We start from the raw sequence: 16,801 nt of genomic DNA, 5'->3' as shown, positions 1-16,801 counted from the left end.
AACTTTTCTTTATCGGCCCTTTCCATACCACTCATGATTTTATAGACCTCTATCATATCCCCCCCGTCTCTTTTCTAAACTGAAAAGTCCCAGTTGCTTTAACCTCTCCTCATATGGGACCCGTTCCAAACCCCTCATCATTTTCATTGCCCCTTTCTGAACCATTTCCAAGGCCAAAATATCTTTTTTGAGGTGAGGAGACCACATCTGTACACAGTATTCAAGATGTGGGCGTACCATAGTTTTATACAGGGGCAGTAAGATATTCTGGGTCTTATTTTCTATCCCTTTCCTAATAATTCCTAGCATCCTATTTGCCTTTGACTGCCACTGCACACTGTGTGGAAGTTTTCAGAGAACTGTCCACGATAACTCCAAGATCTTTCCTGATTTGTCGTAGCCAAATTAGCCCCCATCATACTGTACCTATAGTTGGGGTTATTTTTCCCCCCGCTGTGCATTACTTTATACTTATCCACATGACATTTCATTTGCCATTTTGTTGCCCAATCACTCAATTTGGTGAGATCTTCTTGGAGTCCCTCACCGTCTGCTTCTGTCTTGACTATCCTAAACAGTTTTGTATCATCTGCAAACTTTACCACCTCACTGCTTACCCCTTTCTCCAGATCATTTATGAATAAATTGAAAAGGATTGGTCCCTTGGGGGACACCACTAGTTACCCCTCTTCATTCTGAAAATTTACCATTTATTCCTACCCTTTGTTTCCTGTCTTTTAACCAGTTCTCAATCCATGAAAGGACCTTCCCTCTTATCCCATGGCCATGTAATTTACACAAGAGCCTTCAGAAAACCTTGTCAAAGACTTTCTGAAAATCCAAGTATACGGTATCTACTGGATCCCCCTTATCCACGTTTGTTAACCCCTTCAAAGAACTCTAATAGATTAGTAAGACAGGATTTCCCTTTACAGAAACCATGTTGACTTTTGTCCAACAAATTATGTTCTTCTACATGCTCCAAACGATACTCTATAAACTGTCTAGTAAGTTAGATGACAAAAAGTCATCCAGGCCCGGTAGTATTTAGCAATATCCAGAAAGGTGCTGCACAGATGAGTGAATTCTGAGAAAAAGTACCATCTCCTTTCAGTTGACAATTACATAACTATGTTTTAATTGCCCAACATTAGCCCGCACAATCAAATGATTAAGTAACTGATACCACTACAAGATAAGCACAGAGCAGAATTGTTTATTGGGTAAAAAGACTGTAGGTTGTACATTTCAGTGCAATTAAGAAAAAAATAAATAACTGATTTTAGAACCTAATATTTGAATAAATGCTAATGTTTGAGAGTGGCCACGTTTACTCCGAAGACAGCTACTTTTGTCACTGTGAAAATCCACTGGAGACTGGAGATAATGCCTTTAGGTGAATTTTTTTGGACATTGACCCTATGAAGTAATCTCCCTCCTCAAGACAACCATCATAGCAGAGGGCAGATTCAATTCAACCTTTGAGAGACGACATTCCAGCTCGCATAATTTCATCAACCAAGAGAATGTTGCTGGCAATCACAGTGCTAGAAAGATCAAAACATTAATGGTCAAAACATCTGAATTGTGTTACAGTTCATCCAACTGCATGCATACATCCCCCCCGCGCACTCATACACCCACTCTGTATATTACAGTTCTATATTTACTAACTTGTTTAAAAACCTCATACCAGCTGAAGTATACTCTAAGTTCTTTTAAACCAATATGGAGCTTATTGAAGAAGTTTGATTTCTCTATGGAAGACAGAGCTAAACAGATATCAAGTCTTTTTAATATAAAATTGTATTTCTGTGCTTTTATTTCTATACTGTAAATTTAGATAAGATATGGGTTAACCCATATCAGTCAAATGTGATCAATAGCAATGGAATCCCATTTTAGTTTTAAAAAGCCTCACAAAAAACTTACCATGAATGTAGTAGTTGTTTTTTGACATTATAATTATCCCAAACTCCAGCTGCTGCTGCCACCATTGGTTCACCTGGGAATGCAAAATAAAACCCCTTGTAATCGGATACATTTTAGCAATTTATTCATGTAGCTCAAAGTTTTGTTATAGACAGTGGGAAATCACAGAGCACAAAAATGTTGTTTGACTGCCACCAAGAGGCAAACCATAGAATTTCCCACTTCATACTAAACACTGGCGTTAATCTTTGTGTGCTCATGTGTTACTCCCTCATCCCCCCTCTGTTCTGAAATCTGTCAATTTTATGTGTGTTCACTTTTTTTGATTGTATCCCTTTGGTATATATGGTTATGCCAATTTTCTTCCACAATTTGATCTGAGAAAGTGGGTCCAGCCCACGAAAGCTCATCTCCTAATAAACCATCCTGTTAGTCTTTAAAGTGCTGCATAGTCCTGTCTTTTGTTTCAGCAAGACCAGACTAACACGGCTACATCTCTATTACTATTCAAAATGGGAACAGTTACTTGCCAAATTAGTTAATTCTCTTGCAAAAAGCTATACTGAAGTTCAATACATCATGAGTTAAGTATTATTCTAGTAATCTTACCAATCAAACCACAGCTGCTGCGGATGGAAAACTAAACTTTTTTTAAGTGAGGAACACGAAGCGCTTTTGGGTTGAGAAAAAGAACCCCACTACACCTTGCCCCTTGACCAGATGACACTTATTGACAACAATATTTGCTCACTGCCCAATGACAATTTAAGTATCTTTTTAATTATCTTTTCAAAGGTGGAACATTTTTTAATCTAAGTATCCCAGACATAACCCATCAATCGTTATCCATTAAATAATAATAAAACAAGTTGTCAAACGAAGAAGGAAGATTGTATCTGACCCCCCTCAGCTGTCCTGGGTAACAAGTGAGGGCTAAAGGCAGCAGACCAAAGACCCGGCAGGGGTGGTGGCTGTAGTGCAGTTCTCTCCCCTGGCAGGTAGGATCCCCAGACCAGCAGTAGAGACAGCTCATCAGAACCGGCCCTGCTGATGGCCCCACAAAGCTTCTCCCCTCTGGCAAGAGGCCCAACTGAGGGTACGTCTAGACTACATGCCTCTGTCGCCAGAGGCATGTAAATTAGGCTACCAGGCATAGGAAAATGAAGCAGCGATTTAAATAATCGCCGCTTCATTTAAATGTACATGGCTGCCGCGCTGAGCCGACAAACAGCTGTTCAGCTGATCAACTGTTTGTCGGCTCAGCACGGCAGCCATGTACATTTAAATGAAGTGGCAATTATTTAATTCGCCGCTTCATTTTCCTATGCCTGGTAGCCTAATTTACATGCCTCTGGCGACAGAGGCATGTAGTCTAGACTTACCCTGAGACACGGAGCTTTCCCAGGCAATTGCAAGCCGGGCACAGTAGCATGTGAGTAGCCCCGCCTCATTTCCTGCTGCACCACCACTCACCTCTTCCACTCTTCGCACCACCCACTGCATCTCAGCAGCTCTAGCAGATGTTATTTTTCCCATCAAACGATCGTGGCACCCTGTGAGTTCTCCGTGGAACACCAGTGTTCCGTGGAACACAGTTTAAGATACAAGGTTTTAAACAATTCTGCCAGTCCTGAAAACATCTTTGGAAGCTAAAGCATGAAAGACTTCTGTATATATAAACAAGTTCTTCATTTCCCTCAACAGAAACAGCACCACTTTGCAGGCTCAAAGTAAAAGTTATTTAACCCAATTGTCTGAACATTATATCTTAGTGTTTCTTACCAGTGTTCAGATCAACTCCAATAAGTTGTCCTGATTCTGAATATTCAGTCTGAATTTTCACTAGTGTTTCCTGGGGGTCATAACCAGAGTTCTGAGCAAGAACCTTAGAGGGGAAAAATGGTGCATGTTTTGTGTATTATTTAAAAGCCATGAAAAACTACAGACAGGGAATCATTAACTGTTAGTACACACTATAACAAGTTCTGAAATGATCACTTTAAAACCAGGAGTACCTTAGGAATGATGAGCAGAGCATCAGCAAAGGCTTGAACTCCAAACTGGGCTCTTCCTTTTACATTGGGCTTATGTTTCACAAGAGCATCAGCTATTGCCACTTCTAACGCTCCGGCTCCTGCAACCACACATCCTGTAAGAGATAAACATACGAGTAGTGAATGGCCATCACAAACAAACTACATGGCAAAGGGGTCAGTTAAGATTTTAATCTCATCATTGTGAATGCTGACTATCTGAAAAAGCCACCTTATTGTTTTTTCCCTTGCCTTTGGAATGGAGATTGAAATAGAAAAGGAGCAGCAGTTCTGCAGATTTCTTGGAATAAAACAAGTTTTGAACACCATTTTAGAGTCTGTGAAATTCAAGGTATTTTAAAAACATTGTTGGTTCATTATTTCCATGCATAAGAAATGCTATTCTAATGATGCTTCCTAGCAGGAAGTCCAGCCTACTTCCATCCAATGCAGAGTAGTAACATTTAGAGGGACAGATAGCAAGCCCTTTCTAGCCTTCTACATTTGCAGTGGCATGTAACACACAGCAGTGAAAAATAGGCTGGCGGCCACACCACAGTATGTAGCAACACATGGCAGTCAAAAAGGCAGGGGGACTAGCAACTGCCAGAGCCTCTTTGCAGGAGGAAAAGCCTGCCAAGAGCGTTTCCCCACTGTTTAAGCCTTTCACTGTTGCAGAGAAATAGTGGGACATTACCCAGCTAAAAATAGTGCAGACATGGGAGGCACTGCTTAGAAGAGTTGAGACCCAAGCCCTGGGGATGTGGTTTGTTGTGCCTCACTATCTATACAGGCAGTCCCCGGGTTACATACAAGATAGGGACTGTAGGTTTGTTCTTAAGTTGAATTTGTATGTAAGTTGGAACTGGTACATATTGTAGGGGAAAGTCTAGCCAAGCATTTCTCCAGAGCTCAGTTTTATTCTCCCACACCTCACTTCCTTCGGTCCTTTATTCTCAAGCTGAGGTGTCTGCTGAGAAAAGCCGCTCCGCGTCTCCCTGGTCTGCTGGGGGGAAGCAGCTAGTGCCAGGTTGCCTCACTCCGTTTGTAAGTAGGGATCTGATATAAGTCGGATCCATGTAACCCGGGGACTGCCTGTACTGCTATTTATACTTGAAATGTGTGTGTGTGCGTGCGCGCGCACACGCAGCAGCTGTACTCTGCATACAGCCACAAATGTAGACATACACCTTACAACTATGACTATTTATTTATTCTCCCCACTTCCAAAATCATTGACTTTTGACTTGAGCTAAAATTTTAATAAATGGTCTCTGTACTAATGAAGTTTTTCCAGCAAGTTTAACTGAAGCACTTAACTTATGGTTAGTATTTAATAATACTTATTGCCTTTCTCCAAGAAAGGCAACACAGGCAATTTTGTCACCTAACTCGTAACTGAAGTTACAATAATTGACTAAAATGTGCGTCCCCATCTTTTTTAAACAGCAAAGCACTGGGAACACATCAAATTGAAGTGTGCTTTAGTAGTTTATTCAGACACCATGCTAACAATCTATCTATCCGCTCGATAAAAAAAGTACACAAATAGATATGCATGGCAGATATGTTTTGCACACTTCAAGATGCAACTCATAAGACATTGTTAAATGTAATAAAGGCACAAGGAAACTTACCATCCTCAATGGCGTTTTTGACAGCACGTAGCCCATCTCTTACTGCATCCTTTATTTGTGTGAGCGTATGTTTATTTGGCCCCCTGATCAACAGGGTAACAGAGCGAGGGTTGTCACACTTCTCAACGAAGGTAAACTTCTCTTCACCCTACATGTCAATAGCAGCAAATCTCTAACACCATATTTCTGCTGAACAAAAACCCTATACCATAGCCACAAATCACTAGATATAAATATTAAAATATTCAGATGCACCATTTTTAAAGACCCTCAGATTATTCATTTTGTACTGGACCTTTCAAGCAGCCAGGAGAGACAAAAAGGGAAACGTTTGTCATCTCATCCTCAAAAGCTGTTCACATTCCTTCTCAATTAATTACCTTTTGCCTTAAATAGAGTACAAGTTCCTGTGTTTCTCTTTGGCTTCTATTTTATTCTTTATCCCCCAACGTGATCTAATTGCAGTGCAAACATCTAGGTAAAACATTTACACATGAGGCCCTGGAGTCTTTTGCCTTCCTCTGTAGCATGGGGCACGGATCACTTCCTGGAGGATTCTCTACATCTTGGGCTCCTTAAACCATTTGAGGACTTCAATATCTGAGATATAGGTGAGAGAATTATTCTAGGAGAGGCTGGGTGAGATTCTGTGGCCTGCATTGTGCAGGATGATTATAATGGTCTCTTCTGACCCTAAAGTCTATGAGTCTATGACAGAGAGCATCAAGGACAAGAAAAGCCAGTGGTTTTCAATGAGACTTCCATTACTGCTCTCAAACTACCAAATGAATTATCATGGGCATATAAATCCAAAGTCTTCTATACTGTGTAGAAGCAGTAGAAACCACAATGAAGCCTGAACTGTAAATACTGCTGCAGACACGAGAATATTCCTTTGGCTTCTATCTAGTTTAGCTGTAGTTACACATTCAAAGTCTTACGCACCAGTACATACTCGTAGACAAGACCAGCATGTCCCAAACAGTCAGGAGTGAGGTCATCCACAGAATTCATAGCTATACCACCACATGCAAGGGTCAATCTGAAAAAGGATGTTTATAAAACATTTGAAGCATGTTAGATTTATTAAAAATAAACAAGTGAAAATAAACTTGAAAAAATAATCCTAGCTGCCCAATGAGTCCTGAGTGAAGATGCTTTTCACGCCATGTCAAATTGTCATCATAAACAGGCTGGTCTCATTTGTGATTGTTTCACTATGCTGTTTATTCAGATGATTTATTTCCAGAGTGTTCAAGTTTCACACACTTCAAGCCTCTTCTACACTGTTCACTTGAAAGTTTACTTCTAAATACATCATGTAAACAAACATCAACATGGCTATCCCTCTAATGCTTCATCTGCAAAAGCAAGGAGTCCAGTGGCACCTTAAAGGCCAACAGATTTGGCCATGAACTGTGTGACAGTTTCCCCATGCTTTATTAAGTTATGCATTTTTAGATCCATAAGCTAACTCAAAGATGCTTTGAACAAAATACCTCATGTAACCTATTAATTTTAATATCATGCACTTTCAGATGAAATGATTGAATCATCTCATCTGAAGTGGGTTTTGCCCACAAAAGCTCATGACACTATACATATATTTATTAGTCTCCATGGGTGCATCTACACTGCACCATAACGCGAAATAAGATATGCAATTTAACTATGCAAATTGCGTATCTTATTTCAATGCTATTTCAAAATAGCTTATTTCATCATTTAACTTCAAAATAAAGTACTATCCCGAAATGTCCCTTACTCCTCATAGAATGAGGTTTTCAGGGATGTCGAAAAAGTGAGCCTGAAATAACGGGCTTGCTGTGAAGATACAGATAGCTATTTCAGGATCTCTCTGGTATCCTGAAATAGTGCTGCAGTGTAGACATACGCTAAGGTACCACAGGACTATTTTTTTTTTTTTAAATAGTTGTTTTTAAAGTTACAGATTAACACAACTACCCCCTCAGACTTTACCGATGTTCTCGTTCTGCGGATGTGCATCCTAGTTTGGCACAGTCTTGTATGTAATGTTAGAAATATGAAGTATGAGACCACTTAAATATGTTAATGAAAGCCATCAGTGGTGCTCCAGAAGTCTTAATGATTGAGTGATCAACTTAACCACTTGTGAACAGGCTTGTTTGTCCTGCAAATTCAGAAGTAGTTGGACTAGGTAGGAAGATGTGACCCTACCACCTGGAACAGGCATTCCCTTTTGACCAGGTGAAAGGGGGAAATGGAGAATAAACGATTCCCGCCTATAAGGGAAGATTATTAAGCCAGGAGAAGTTATCAGATCTTTGTCTTCAGCTGGAGATTCAAGCCAGAACTGGAGACTCAAGTCAGACTCAAAGATCACTTTTGACTTCGAGACCCGCCTGAAATAAGAACAACTCTTTAGGGTATGACTCTGCTTGCAGTAAGTTTAACGAATTAGAACTAGCTATGCATGGTTTTTTGTTTGTTTTAGAGTAACTTACTGTGATCTACCTGTTTTTATTTGCAACCACTTAAATCCTACAGTTTGTACTTAATGTTTGCATTGCTCTTTGGAGTGGGGATCTTAACTCCAATCTGTGCTTTGTCTGGGATAGACCAGAAGATCTGGCTCAGCAGGACAGAGTGGTGGGTGTCAGTGGTATAATCAGCATGTTGGGCAACAACCCCAAAAGGTCTTCTCTGACCTCACCATGTCACATTTTCGTGATCAAAACCCCACTTGGTCAGATGCATCCACAACAGATGTCAAGGACTCCCCTCCTCCACCCTCCCAAACTAGAAGTTTCCATTTCAATGTCAGGAGTTTCCATGGTTTACATTGACCTGATAGCTCAAAACTCATGCATTCCTGCAGGAATAAAAGCTAAAGGGGTATTTTTCTTCAGTTTTGCAAGACAAAGTATACAAAATGAATAGAGCAAAAGATTGGGGCAGGAATATAACTTGTGTGTTCCAAAAACTAACCTCTCCATGTTCCTCCTTTTTGCTCTGCGCAAAGCTACTATTCCTTCTTTTGCAAGTGCATCCAAGGAAAATGGGTCAATTCCCTACAAGTGAAAAAGAAGTATGTATTAGGAAGACTATCGGTCCAGCACTAAGGACCAAATTCTACATTCAGTTCCTACTAAAAAACAGGAGCTACGCACATGTATATGAAAATACACTGCTAACTAAGCCTGTCTAAAGCTTGTCTGAAGAAGCCTATACAGTTAGCCAAAAATAAACCACACCTGCTGAGAACATCAAAATTTTTAGGTTTCCCCCCTCCCCCTGCCGGCTATCTTACCTTTTGATTGATCACAATAAATCCTTTATCTGAATCACCACAGACTCTCTTTTTCAAATCTATTATTTTGTTCACTCGGTCTTCAATGAATTTTCTTTCAGCTTTTACCAATTTCTCTCTTTCTTCTGCATTCTTATAAAAGAATCCTGAGCTCACCTCTCTGAAAAGAAGAAATTGTTCAACACTACTATTAGTGCTCTACGATGTTAAAAAAATATAATCACCAAAATCAAGGACGACTTGTGTTTCACCAAAGACATCAATTTGCTAGGCCTATCATGGTACAGGACTATGAGGCATATAGGTCTTATGAATGTAGGGTGAAAGGAAAAGGATTCCTTCCAATACAGAGTTATAGCACAAAATTATTCTAGCAGAGTTACATTGAGGGAACTATGAAGTTTACTTGGGTATTCACTGTGCAATGCAAGACTGAGGCATAAAGGAAGATTTCCTGTCATTCAATTTGCTAACAGAAGGGACTATTACACTAGGGCCAGGTCTACACTCGTGGCTTCTTGTGCGAGTAATAAGCAAATGAGGCTAAGCATGGAATATCGCTGAGCCTCATTTGCATACCTAATGAGCCACTTTTTTCCCCCCTTCAGAAGAGGCTCTTGTGCAAGGAGTGTCTACACTGCCCATTCTTGCGCAAGAAAAACCCTCAAGCAATGCCGTTCTTCCTGAAAAGTAATAGGTGTAATGACATTGCGCAAGAGGGTTTCTTGCACACGAAGGTAGACACTCCTTCTTGCACAAGCGCCTCGTCTGAAAAAAAAAAAAAAAAAGTGGCTCATTAGGTACAGTATACAAATGAGGCGATATTCCACACGTAGCCTCATCTGCATATTACTCGCACAAGAAGTCGCGAGTGTAGACATAGCCCAGATGTGTCCACAAATCCAGCCACCTCAGAAGTCAAGATCATCACTCCATTACTTTGGAATGAAACATTTGACTTAATTTCCTCATTTACACAAACTAGGCCTGTTGTATTTTTTTCATTGAGGGATACTCTTTAATATTTTAAAAGGTTTAAAAGACATGTAAATATTAATTCACATTACTCAAGTCAAATATATTTCTTCGCTTCATTTTTGGTGACTACTTACGTTTTTTCATATTCTAGTGATACATTGCAAGTAAGGATGTAAGCATCCTCCACTCTTTTCTTCATGTCAGGATGACGAGCACCATGATCCAAAACAAGTCCTTTAATCAGCCTGTAAAAAGTCAGTAAGGTGACTTGTAAGAAATCCTTTATACCCAGGGTAGGAAGTGTCTATAGCAGCGGTTCCCAGCCTTTTCCAGATGGGGACCCATTTTGACAATTCAGGAAGACTTGGTGACCCCAGGGCAATTAAAAAAATGTGTGAATGGCTCTTTAAGAGCCCCTTGGGGAGACACCTGGAGACCCCTTTGAAATGTAATGGCGACCCATATTTAGGTCCCAACCCATAGGTTGAGAAACCCTGGTCTACAGTCATAAAACTTATACCATAGTTGATTAAAAATAATTATGTACCATACTACCATATCAACCATGTACATGGCCAACCAAGAAGCTTATCGGTTAACCTTCATGGTTACACGCTGGTTCCCTATGTGCACCTGCGCCCGGGAGTCAACTGCCACTCCCCCATATGTAAGCACTGACGTTTTCAGCAGTTACTTAAATGCATTTTAACATCGCTGATATTAAGAATTCACTGGATCGTGTATCCTTCTTGCATGGATATGCTAACTTTACACAGAGCATACCGTTTAGGAATAAGTTAAAAGGAAATATAATATAGCATAGTGTCTGACTGCATTAGCTACTAAAGAAGCCAATGCAGAATTCATCTATGCCTCTGAAGTTAAAACATATCTACACTTGTTTTGTAATTTCAAACAATTTTGAAGCATTATGGTCTCAATACAATCTGAGTATTATTTTATACATCTTCACTTAAGGATTAAAGAGCCAACCCATCCTGCCAATGTCTGAGTCAAAAGAGATGAAGAACTTGATTCCTATTCACCTTCCATTTTTGATCAACTACCTAAAACTTTCACTTTCTTTCCATTGGAAGTGGACTTGTATGCCAAGAGATAGAGATTTTTGAAAGTGTAACAGATATACACAGATGTCCCTCGTGTACATTTTACACTTGAAATAAATGAACAGTGGTGGTGATGTTCAAAAATAGAGTCGATTCTCCAGCATGGAGAGAGATTATTTAGTGTCATTTATATCCAGTCCTTCCCCAGCCTGCTTTACTAATCTAACAAAGCCTTTTTTCTGTGATATTTCGTCATGTTTATTTACTTTGTGATTCTGATGGTATTTTGCCATTAGTTGGTTTTGTATTCCCCCACCAAGTAATGAGTTTCTTTTCAAACACAACACGGGCAAGGGGGAAAAACAAAATAAAAACCCCCCCACCACACAACAGGAAAATGCAACCGTAAATTGACAAAAACTGGCAAAGGAGCTAAGTGGCGGCATAACTGAAAACAATTCAGTTTCAAGTTATGATTAAACCTACCAACATTTTACAGCTACTTACGCTGTTTCAGTTTCTGACTTATGCTTCATCTCCATAATCTCAACCATGTAGAGGTCAATAGGCTCATTTGGTTTCTTGATGGCCAAAACAGCATCTACAACAGCCTGAAGTAAAAGAACGCTTTAATAAAAACAATGTAACACACGAGCGCATCTTTCATACATTTTCATCACTCCCACATGTATTTACAGAAAACCTGGAATTCCTTACACAAAAGGACCTTAAGATATAACAGACAACACATGCATACTTGCCTCTGTTAAGATATCAGCAAGTTCTGCATGAACTTTAGTACGCAGGGACGTTCTGGCAACATCCACAAGAGTTTCTCTGTCCATCTCCTTGGTTACTTTGACTTTCTCCAAGACTTCAAGTGCCTTTTCCTTTGCTGCTTCAAATCCTTCCGTGACTATTCTAGGGTGCAAGCCCTAATATTTTTTTTTAAAACAAAAAATAACAGAATGGTGAGTGGACATTTTTTCCACACCTGAAACTCCCATTTACTAGCTTTAATTGAAAAGTTAGACTCAAAGTGCTATCCTCATATTTGAGATATTACAATCTTACAACTCAAAGTCATGGATAAAGTTAGAATTTACATACTACAGAGGAAAAAAGTGTACTGTCCTTCTGAATACATATAAAAGGAAAGGCACTCCTTCTAATGCAGAGGTAAAGTACAGATTATTCTCGCACAGAGTTATAGCCAAGGGAGCTACAAAGCACACTTGGGTGTTCACTGTGCAACCTGAAATAAAGTAGCAACCTAAGCCTCTTAGAATATACACTAAGCAGCGATTCCTTACCTCTAGAAGGGTTCTCATCTTTTTTTGAGCCTCCCACCTATGCTATAAAAACTCCCTAGCCCAGCTGTGCCATAACTCTGCATATAAAAGCCAGAGCCAGTATTAGGAAGTAGCAAGTATGGCAGCTGCCCAAGGCCAGGAGCCACAGGGGACCCTGCAAAGTTAAGCCCAGGTGGCAGAGCTGAGGGCCACAAGCCTCTGCTTTCTGCCCCAAGCCCCAGCGAATCTAACCCTCACCCAGCTTTGTGCCCCCTCCCCGGACACAACTCCTGGTTGAAAACCACTGCTCTAGACAGGTGTCTTCTAATTGTATGACCCCAAGAGACAAGAGCCTTAAATCTAAAACAGAAATAAGTCAAATATGAATTGTAGACAAGATACATCCTATATCCATCACTGCTGTCGACCTGTAATAATGCAACTCCAGTTAGTGTACACACACACAAATAATTTTTTCCTTTGGGATGACAGAATGATGTCCCCTTCCCCCATCCAAACCCAATTGGCTGGGGGGGAGGGGGAAAAGAGCCAGGGTTGCCCCACACCCTCACATCCCTCCTGCCAAGACCCCACACCCTCTCAATTACCCCTTCCACTGATACCCCCCTCTGGCCCCCTGGCCAGACACCTACCGAGGGATGTGGGGGGAAGGGGGGAGAGGAGGCAAGCATAGCAAGCACGGGGCACAGCCACCCCCCCGTAAAACTTTATTTTAGTTTTTACCTAATGTAACCCCACACAAAAAAAAAAAACTCTCTCAAAAGGAGTCATTAAGATCTGTAACTAAAAGTTTTTATGAACACGGAACATTAACTGCAATGGTGCTCAATAGCTTCGTAAGGGAAATGTTCACTCATTTTCTTGTGAAAATAAGACTCATCTGTACCTCAGAAATATAGAGGTCCGCCTGCTTTAGCAGCTCTCCAATGATCAGAACATTTGAAGTGGTACCATCTCCAGTGATGTCATCCTGTGCTGTTGCTACTTTTGCTATCAAGGAAGCTGTTGGGTGCTGTATTTGCTAAACAAAACGAAAAACATAACACATGCACTGAACAATAAAACTTGCTGAATTGTTATGGGAGTATCCATCAGAAACCAATTTAATATTTATATCTAGCCACTGCTTACTTTTCATAAAAATAATCCAAATGCCAGTCACTGTTGGTATTAGGGATGTTAAATCCCATTTAATTAGTTAACTGATTAAATGGCATAGGGATGCTGGAGGGAGCAGCAAAGGGCAAAACATGGAGTCCCCCCTCCTAGGCAAGTAGCAGAGCCATGGGGGAGATGAGAAGGCAAAGCCCCAGGTGACAGCAGGGCAGCCTGGAGGAAAAGTGGAGACCCCAATACATTGACCTCCTCTGGTCCAAGACAAGTCAGGTCCCGAGGATGCGGGATCAGAGAGGTTGAAGTCAGATCTGTACTAGGGCTGTTAAAATTCAGTTGAGTGCAACTGCTGAAATTGTTTATACCGTTGCACAGGAGAGGAGGCAGCTCCCAGAGTGTAGACCCATAGAATCCTAAGGCTGGAAGAGACCTCAGGAAGTCATTGAGCCCAGCCCACTCCTCAAAGCAGGACCAATCCCAACTAAAGCATCCTAGACAGGATTTTCTCAAGCTGGGTCTTAAACTCTAGGGATGGAGATTCTACCACCTCCCTAAGGAACCCATTCCAGTGCTTCACCACCCTCCCAGTGAAACATTTTCCTAATATCCAACCTAGACTTCCCCCACTGTAACTTGAGACCATTGCTCCTTGTTCAGCCATCTGTCACTACGGAGAACAGCCTCTCTCTATCCTCTTTGGAACTTCCCTTCAGGAAGGTGAAGGCTGCTATCAAATCCCCCCTCACTCTTCTTTTCCACAGACTAAAGAAGCCCAAATCCCTTAGCCTCTCCTCATAGGTCAAGTGCTCCAGCTCCCTAATCATTTTGGTTGCCCACTGCTGGACCCTCTCCACATCCTCTCTGTAGTGGAGGCCAGAATTGGACACAATACTCCAGATATGGCCTCACCAATGCCAAATCAAAGGGATAATCATTTCTTTAGATCTGCTGGAAATGCTCCTCCTAATGTACCCTAATATGCCACTAGCCTTCTTGGCTACAAGGGCACACTTGACTCATATCCAGCTTCTCATCCACTGTAATCCCCAGGTCCTTTTCAGGGAACTTCTAATTAGCCATTCAGTTCCAAGCCTGTAGCACTGCTTGGGATTTTTCCATCCCAAGTGCAGGACTGTGTACCCGGGGTCTGCACGTAATTGTGAAGGTTAATCGTCGACTTCAGGTTCATCAGTTATCCATGTACATGATTACACTTTCACATCCCTTATCTGCACCTTCCTAAATTTAGCCTTACTTCTACAGGTACACATGCAGAGAGCCTTCCCTTTGCACCAGAATCGCAGGCATTTCAGAAATTAGACACTTTCTGAAAATAGTGGACTCATTTAAATTAATGTTAAATAAACTCAATAGCTCAGACGTTGTCTTGGTTCTCTCTCTGCTACCCTTGATGTGCTGCTGATCCTTGATCAGATGCAAGACTGGGGCTTCAGAGACATACAAGTATCATGTGAAAGTGCTGGATATAAAAACCCATATGTAAGAACAACAAGCAGGACACTGAAACAAACCGATCGAACCCTTGCTAGGGTAAGAGATCGGTAGGGAAGGTATCTTGTTTGCTAGTGAGGGAACAGACGCAGGAAGCCTATGTTCACTATGGAATGATCCGCTTTACAGTTGAGCAGCCAGGAGACGTAGCGCCCCGTAGAGAAGCCCCGTGCAACCCCCCTGCGCAGGGCCCAGCCACCCTCTTCCCCCCTGCGGCGGCGACGGGGCTCACTCACCATTTCGTGAAGGAGCACGTTGCCATCTTTGGTCAGCTTGATCTCGCCGGCCCCGGACACCAGCCTGCAAGAAGCAGCATCATGATGCAGAACCGCCGCGGCTGCGCAGGCCCCTGGCGGGCCCCCCCCGCGCGTGGCCTGGCTGCCGCGCGCCCGCCGCTTTGTCTCGAGCGTTCTATCCCCTCCCCCCCCCCAGACCCGCGCGTGGCCTGGCTGCCTCGGCGCCGCGCGCCCGCCGCTTTGTCTCGAGCGCTCTATCCCCCCCCCCCCCCCAACGGGCGGCCGACCGCCGGGGCAGGTGCCTGAGAGGAACCGCAGACCCCCCCCCCCCCCCCCGCGGGGAGCACTCCCCCGCACGCCTGGGCCTCCGAGCCCCCTCACCCACGCGGCCTCTCCCGCCTCTCACATCTTCATGGTGCCCTTCGGGCCCAGGTTGGTCCTCAGCACGTCCTGCAGCCCGCGCGCCGCGCTGATGTTCACGGCCAGCGCCGCCTGGGCCCGGGCCACCTCGGCCTTCGGGTTGAGCGCCTTCACCGCCGACATCTTCTCCGCCGGGCCGAAGAGAGACAGCCCGCCGGCGCCGCCCCTCCCTTCTAGAACACTCCGCCGCGCCGACCCCGCCCGCCCGCCGTCCATTGGCCGAGCCGAGCCGCTGGCGTTGCCATGGGGCCGCCCCCTTGTCATTCACTCCAAGTGCCCGCCTTCTGCGGAGGCACGCCGGCCGTTGCAATCCGTTAATATGGAAATCGTATTAATCACGTGGGAACACGTTTCGTAATATATGCAGAGCTTATGAATATGTAAAATGTGGCCCCTGCACAGCCGTGCCTTGTCGTGATTGCCCACAGGCGCACAATGTCTTCTTACAGTTCTAGCTAGTTTTGAAATAATTATAACAAATAACATAGTTATAAGGGTCACAAATGGCTGACATGCCTCTAGGTGATTAAGGTGCATATTATGGGCTTAGTCATGACAATCTCCCACTTATTAAAATCACAGACTGGCCTGAGTTAGAAATTAGACACTTTTTGAAATAGTGGACTCATATTTAAATTAATTAATGTTCAATAAAAATAGCTCAAACGCTGACTTGGTTCTCTCTCTGCTACCCTTGATGTGCTGCTCAGAGTAATAAGCAAATATCCAGTATTGTCATTCCCCAATGTTAAAAAATTAAGATTCAGGTTCCAAAAACCAGATTTGCTTTAAAGTCCTGAAATTTCAAAAATAATAACATTCGAGTTCTTTTTAATGGCCTTGAATTCTGAAACGTAGGGTTCGCCTTTTCAAGATTTTCTGGGTAACTCGGCAATGGTGATAGAACAATTTTTAGGATGGGGATACTGAGTTGCACCCCTCCCCACACCTGTTCATGCTCCTCCAATGGTTGCGATGTCAACTCTCCCTCATTGGATCGACTGGATGACATTTGAGGCAGTAGTGTCCAGTCCATGCAGGCCGGGAGAACTGGCAACCCTAGTTCCTCACTGCTCCCAGATGGGGGCCAGGCCTGCCAACAGAGTGGTGAGGGGGAAGACAAAGGGCGCAATTGCCTGGAGCCCAGCCATGCAAAAGGCAGTGGCGGCAGACAGAACCCTAGGCCTTTTAAATTGCTGCCAGAGCAGCGCACCACTTGCTCCAGGCAGCCCTGAGGGCTGCTTAGCTCCAGCCTCTCCCCTTCTTCC

The 16,801-nt window shown here is 42.8% G+C and overlaps 1 protein-coding gene and 2 non-coding genes across 3 annotated transcripts; all 3 read right to left on the bottom strand.

Annotated features, from left to right (window-relative positions):
* Window positions 1-1,200: 1,200 nt before the first annotated feature.
* CCT6A (chaperonin containing TCP1 subunit 6A) lies at window positions 1,201-15,709 on the bottom strand. The gene is made up of 14 exons (XM_075905104.2): window positions 15,520-15,709; window positions 15,114-15,177; window positions 13,139-13,273; window positions 11,701-11,874; window positions 11,447-11,550; window positions 10,007-10,117; window positions 8,895-9,054; window positions 8,573-8,655; window positions 6,548-6,644; window positions 5,603-5,750; window positions 3,948-4,081; window positions 3,715-3,817; window positions 1,933-2,005; window positions 1,201-1,547 (listed from the first exon to the last, which is right to left on the bottom strand). The coding sequence occupies exons 1-14, from the start codon at window positions 15,654-15,656 to the stop codon at window positions 1,475-1,477; spliced, it is 1,596 nt and encodes a 531-aa protein (XP_075761219.2). The 5' UTR covers window positions 15,657-15,709; the 3' UTR covers window positions 1,201-1,474.
* Window positions 10,609-10,745, bottom strand: LOC112544120 (small nucleolar RNA SNORA15). Its single transcript, XR_003087444.3, has one exon. It is a non-coding gene; the product is annotated as a small nucleolar RNA SNORA15 (small nucleolar RNA).
* On the bottom strand, window positions 12,062-12,193 carry LOC112544121 (small nucleolar RNA SNORA22). The gene has a single exon (XR_003087445.1). It is a non-coding gene; the product is annotated as a small nucleolar RNA SNORA22 (small nucleolar RNA).
* Window positions 15,710-16,801: the final 1,092 nt, after the last annotated feature.

This window comes from Pelodiscus sinensis, chromosome 21 (genome assembly GCF_052426305.1).
Source record: "Pelodiscus sinensis isolate ZL-2025 chromosome 21, ASM5242630v1, whole genome shotgun sequence".
Classification (NCBI taxonomy): domain Eukaryota; kingdom Metazoa; phylum Chordata; order Testudines; family Trionychidae; genus Pelodiscus; species Pelodiscus sinensis.
The sequence above is the reverse complement of the archived record's forward strand: the minus strand, read 5'-3'. Positions and strand labels throughout refer to the sequence as shown.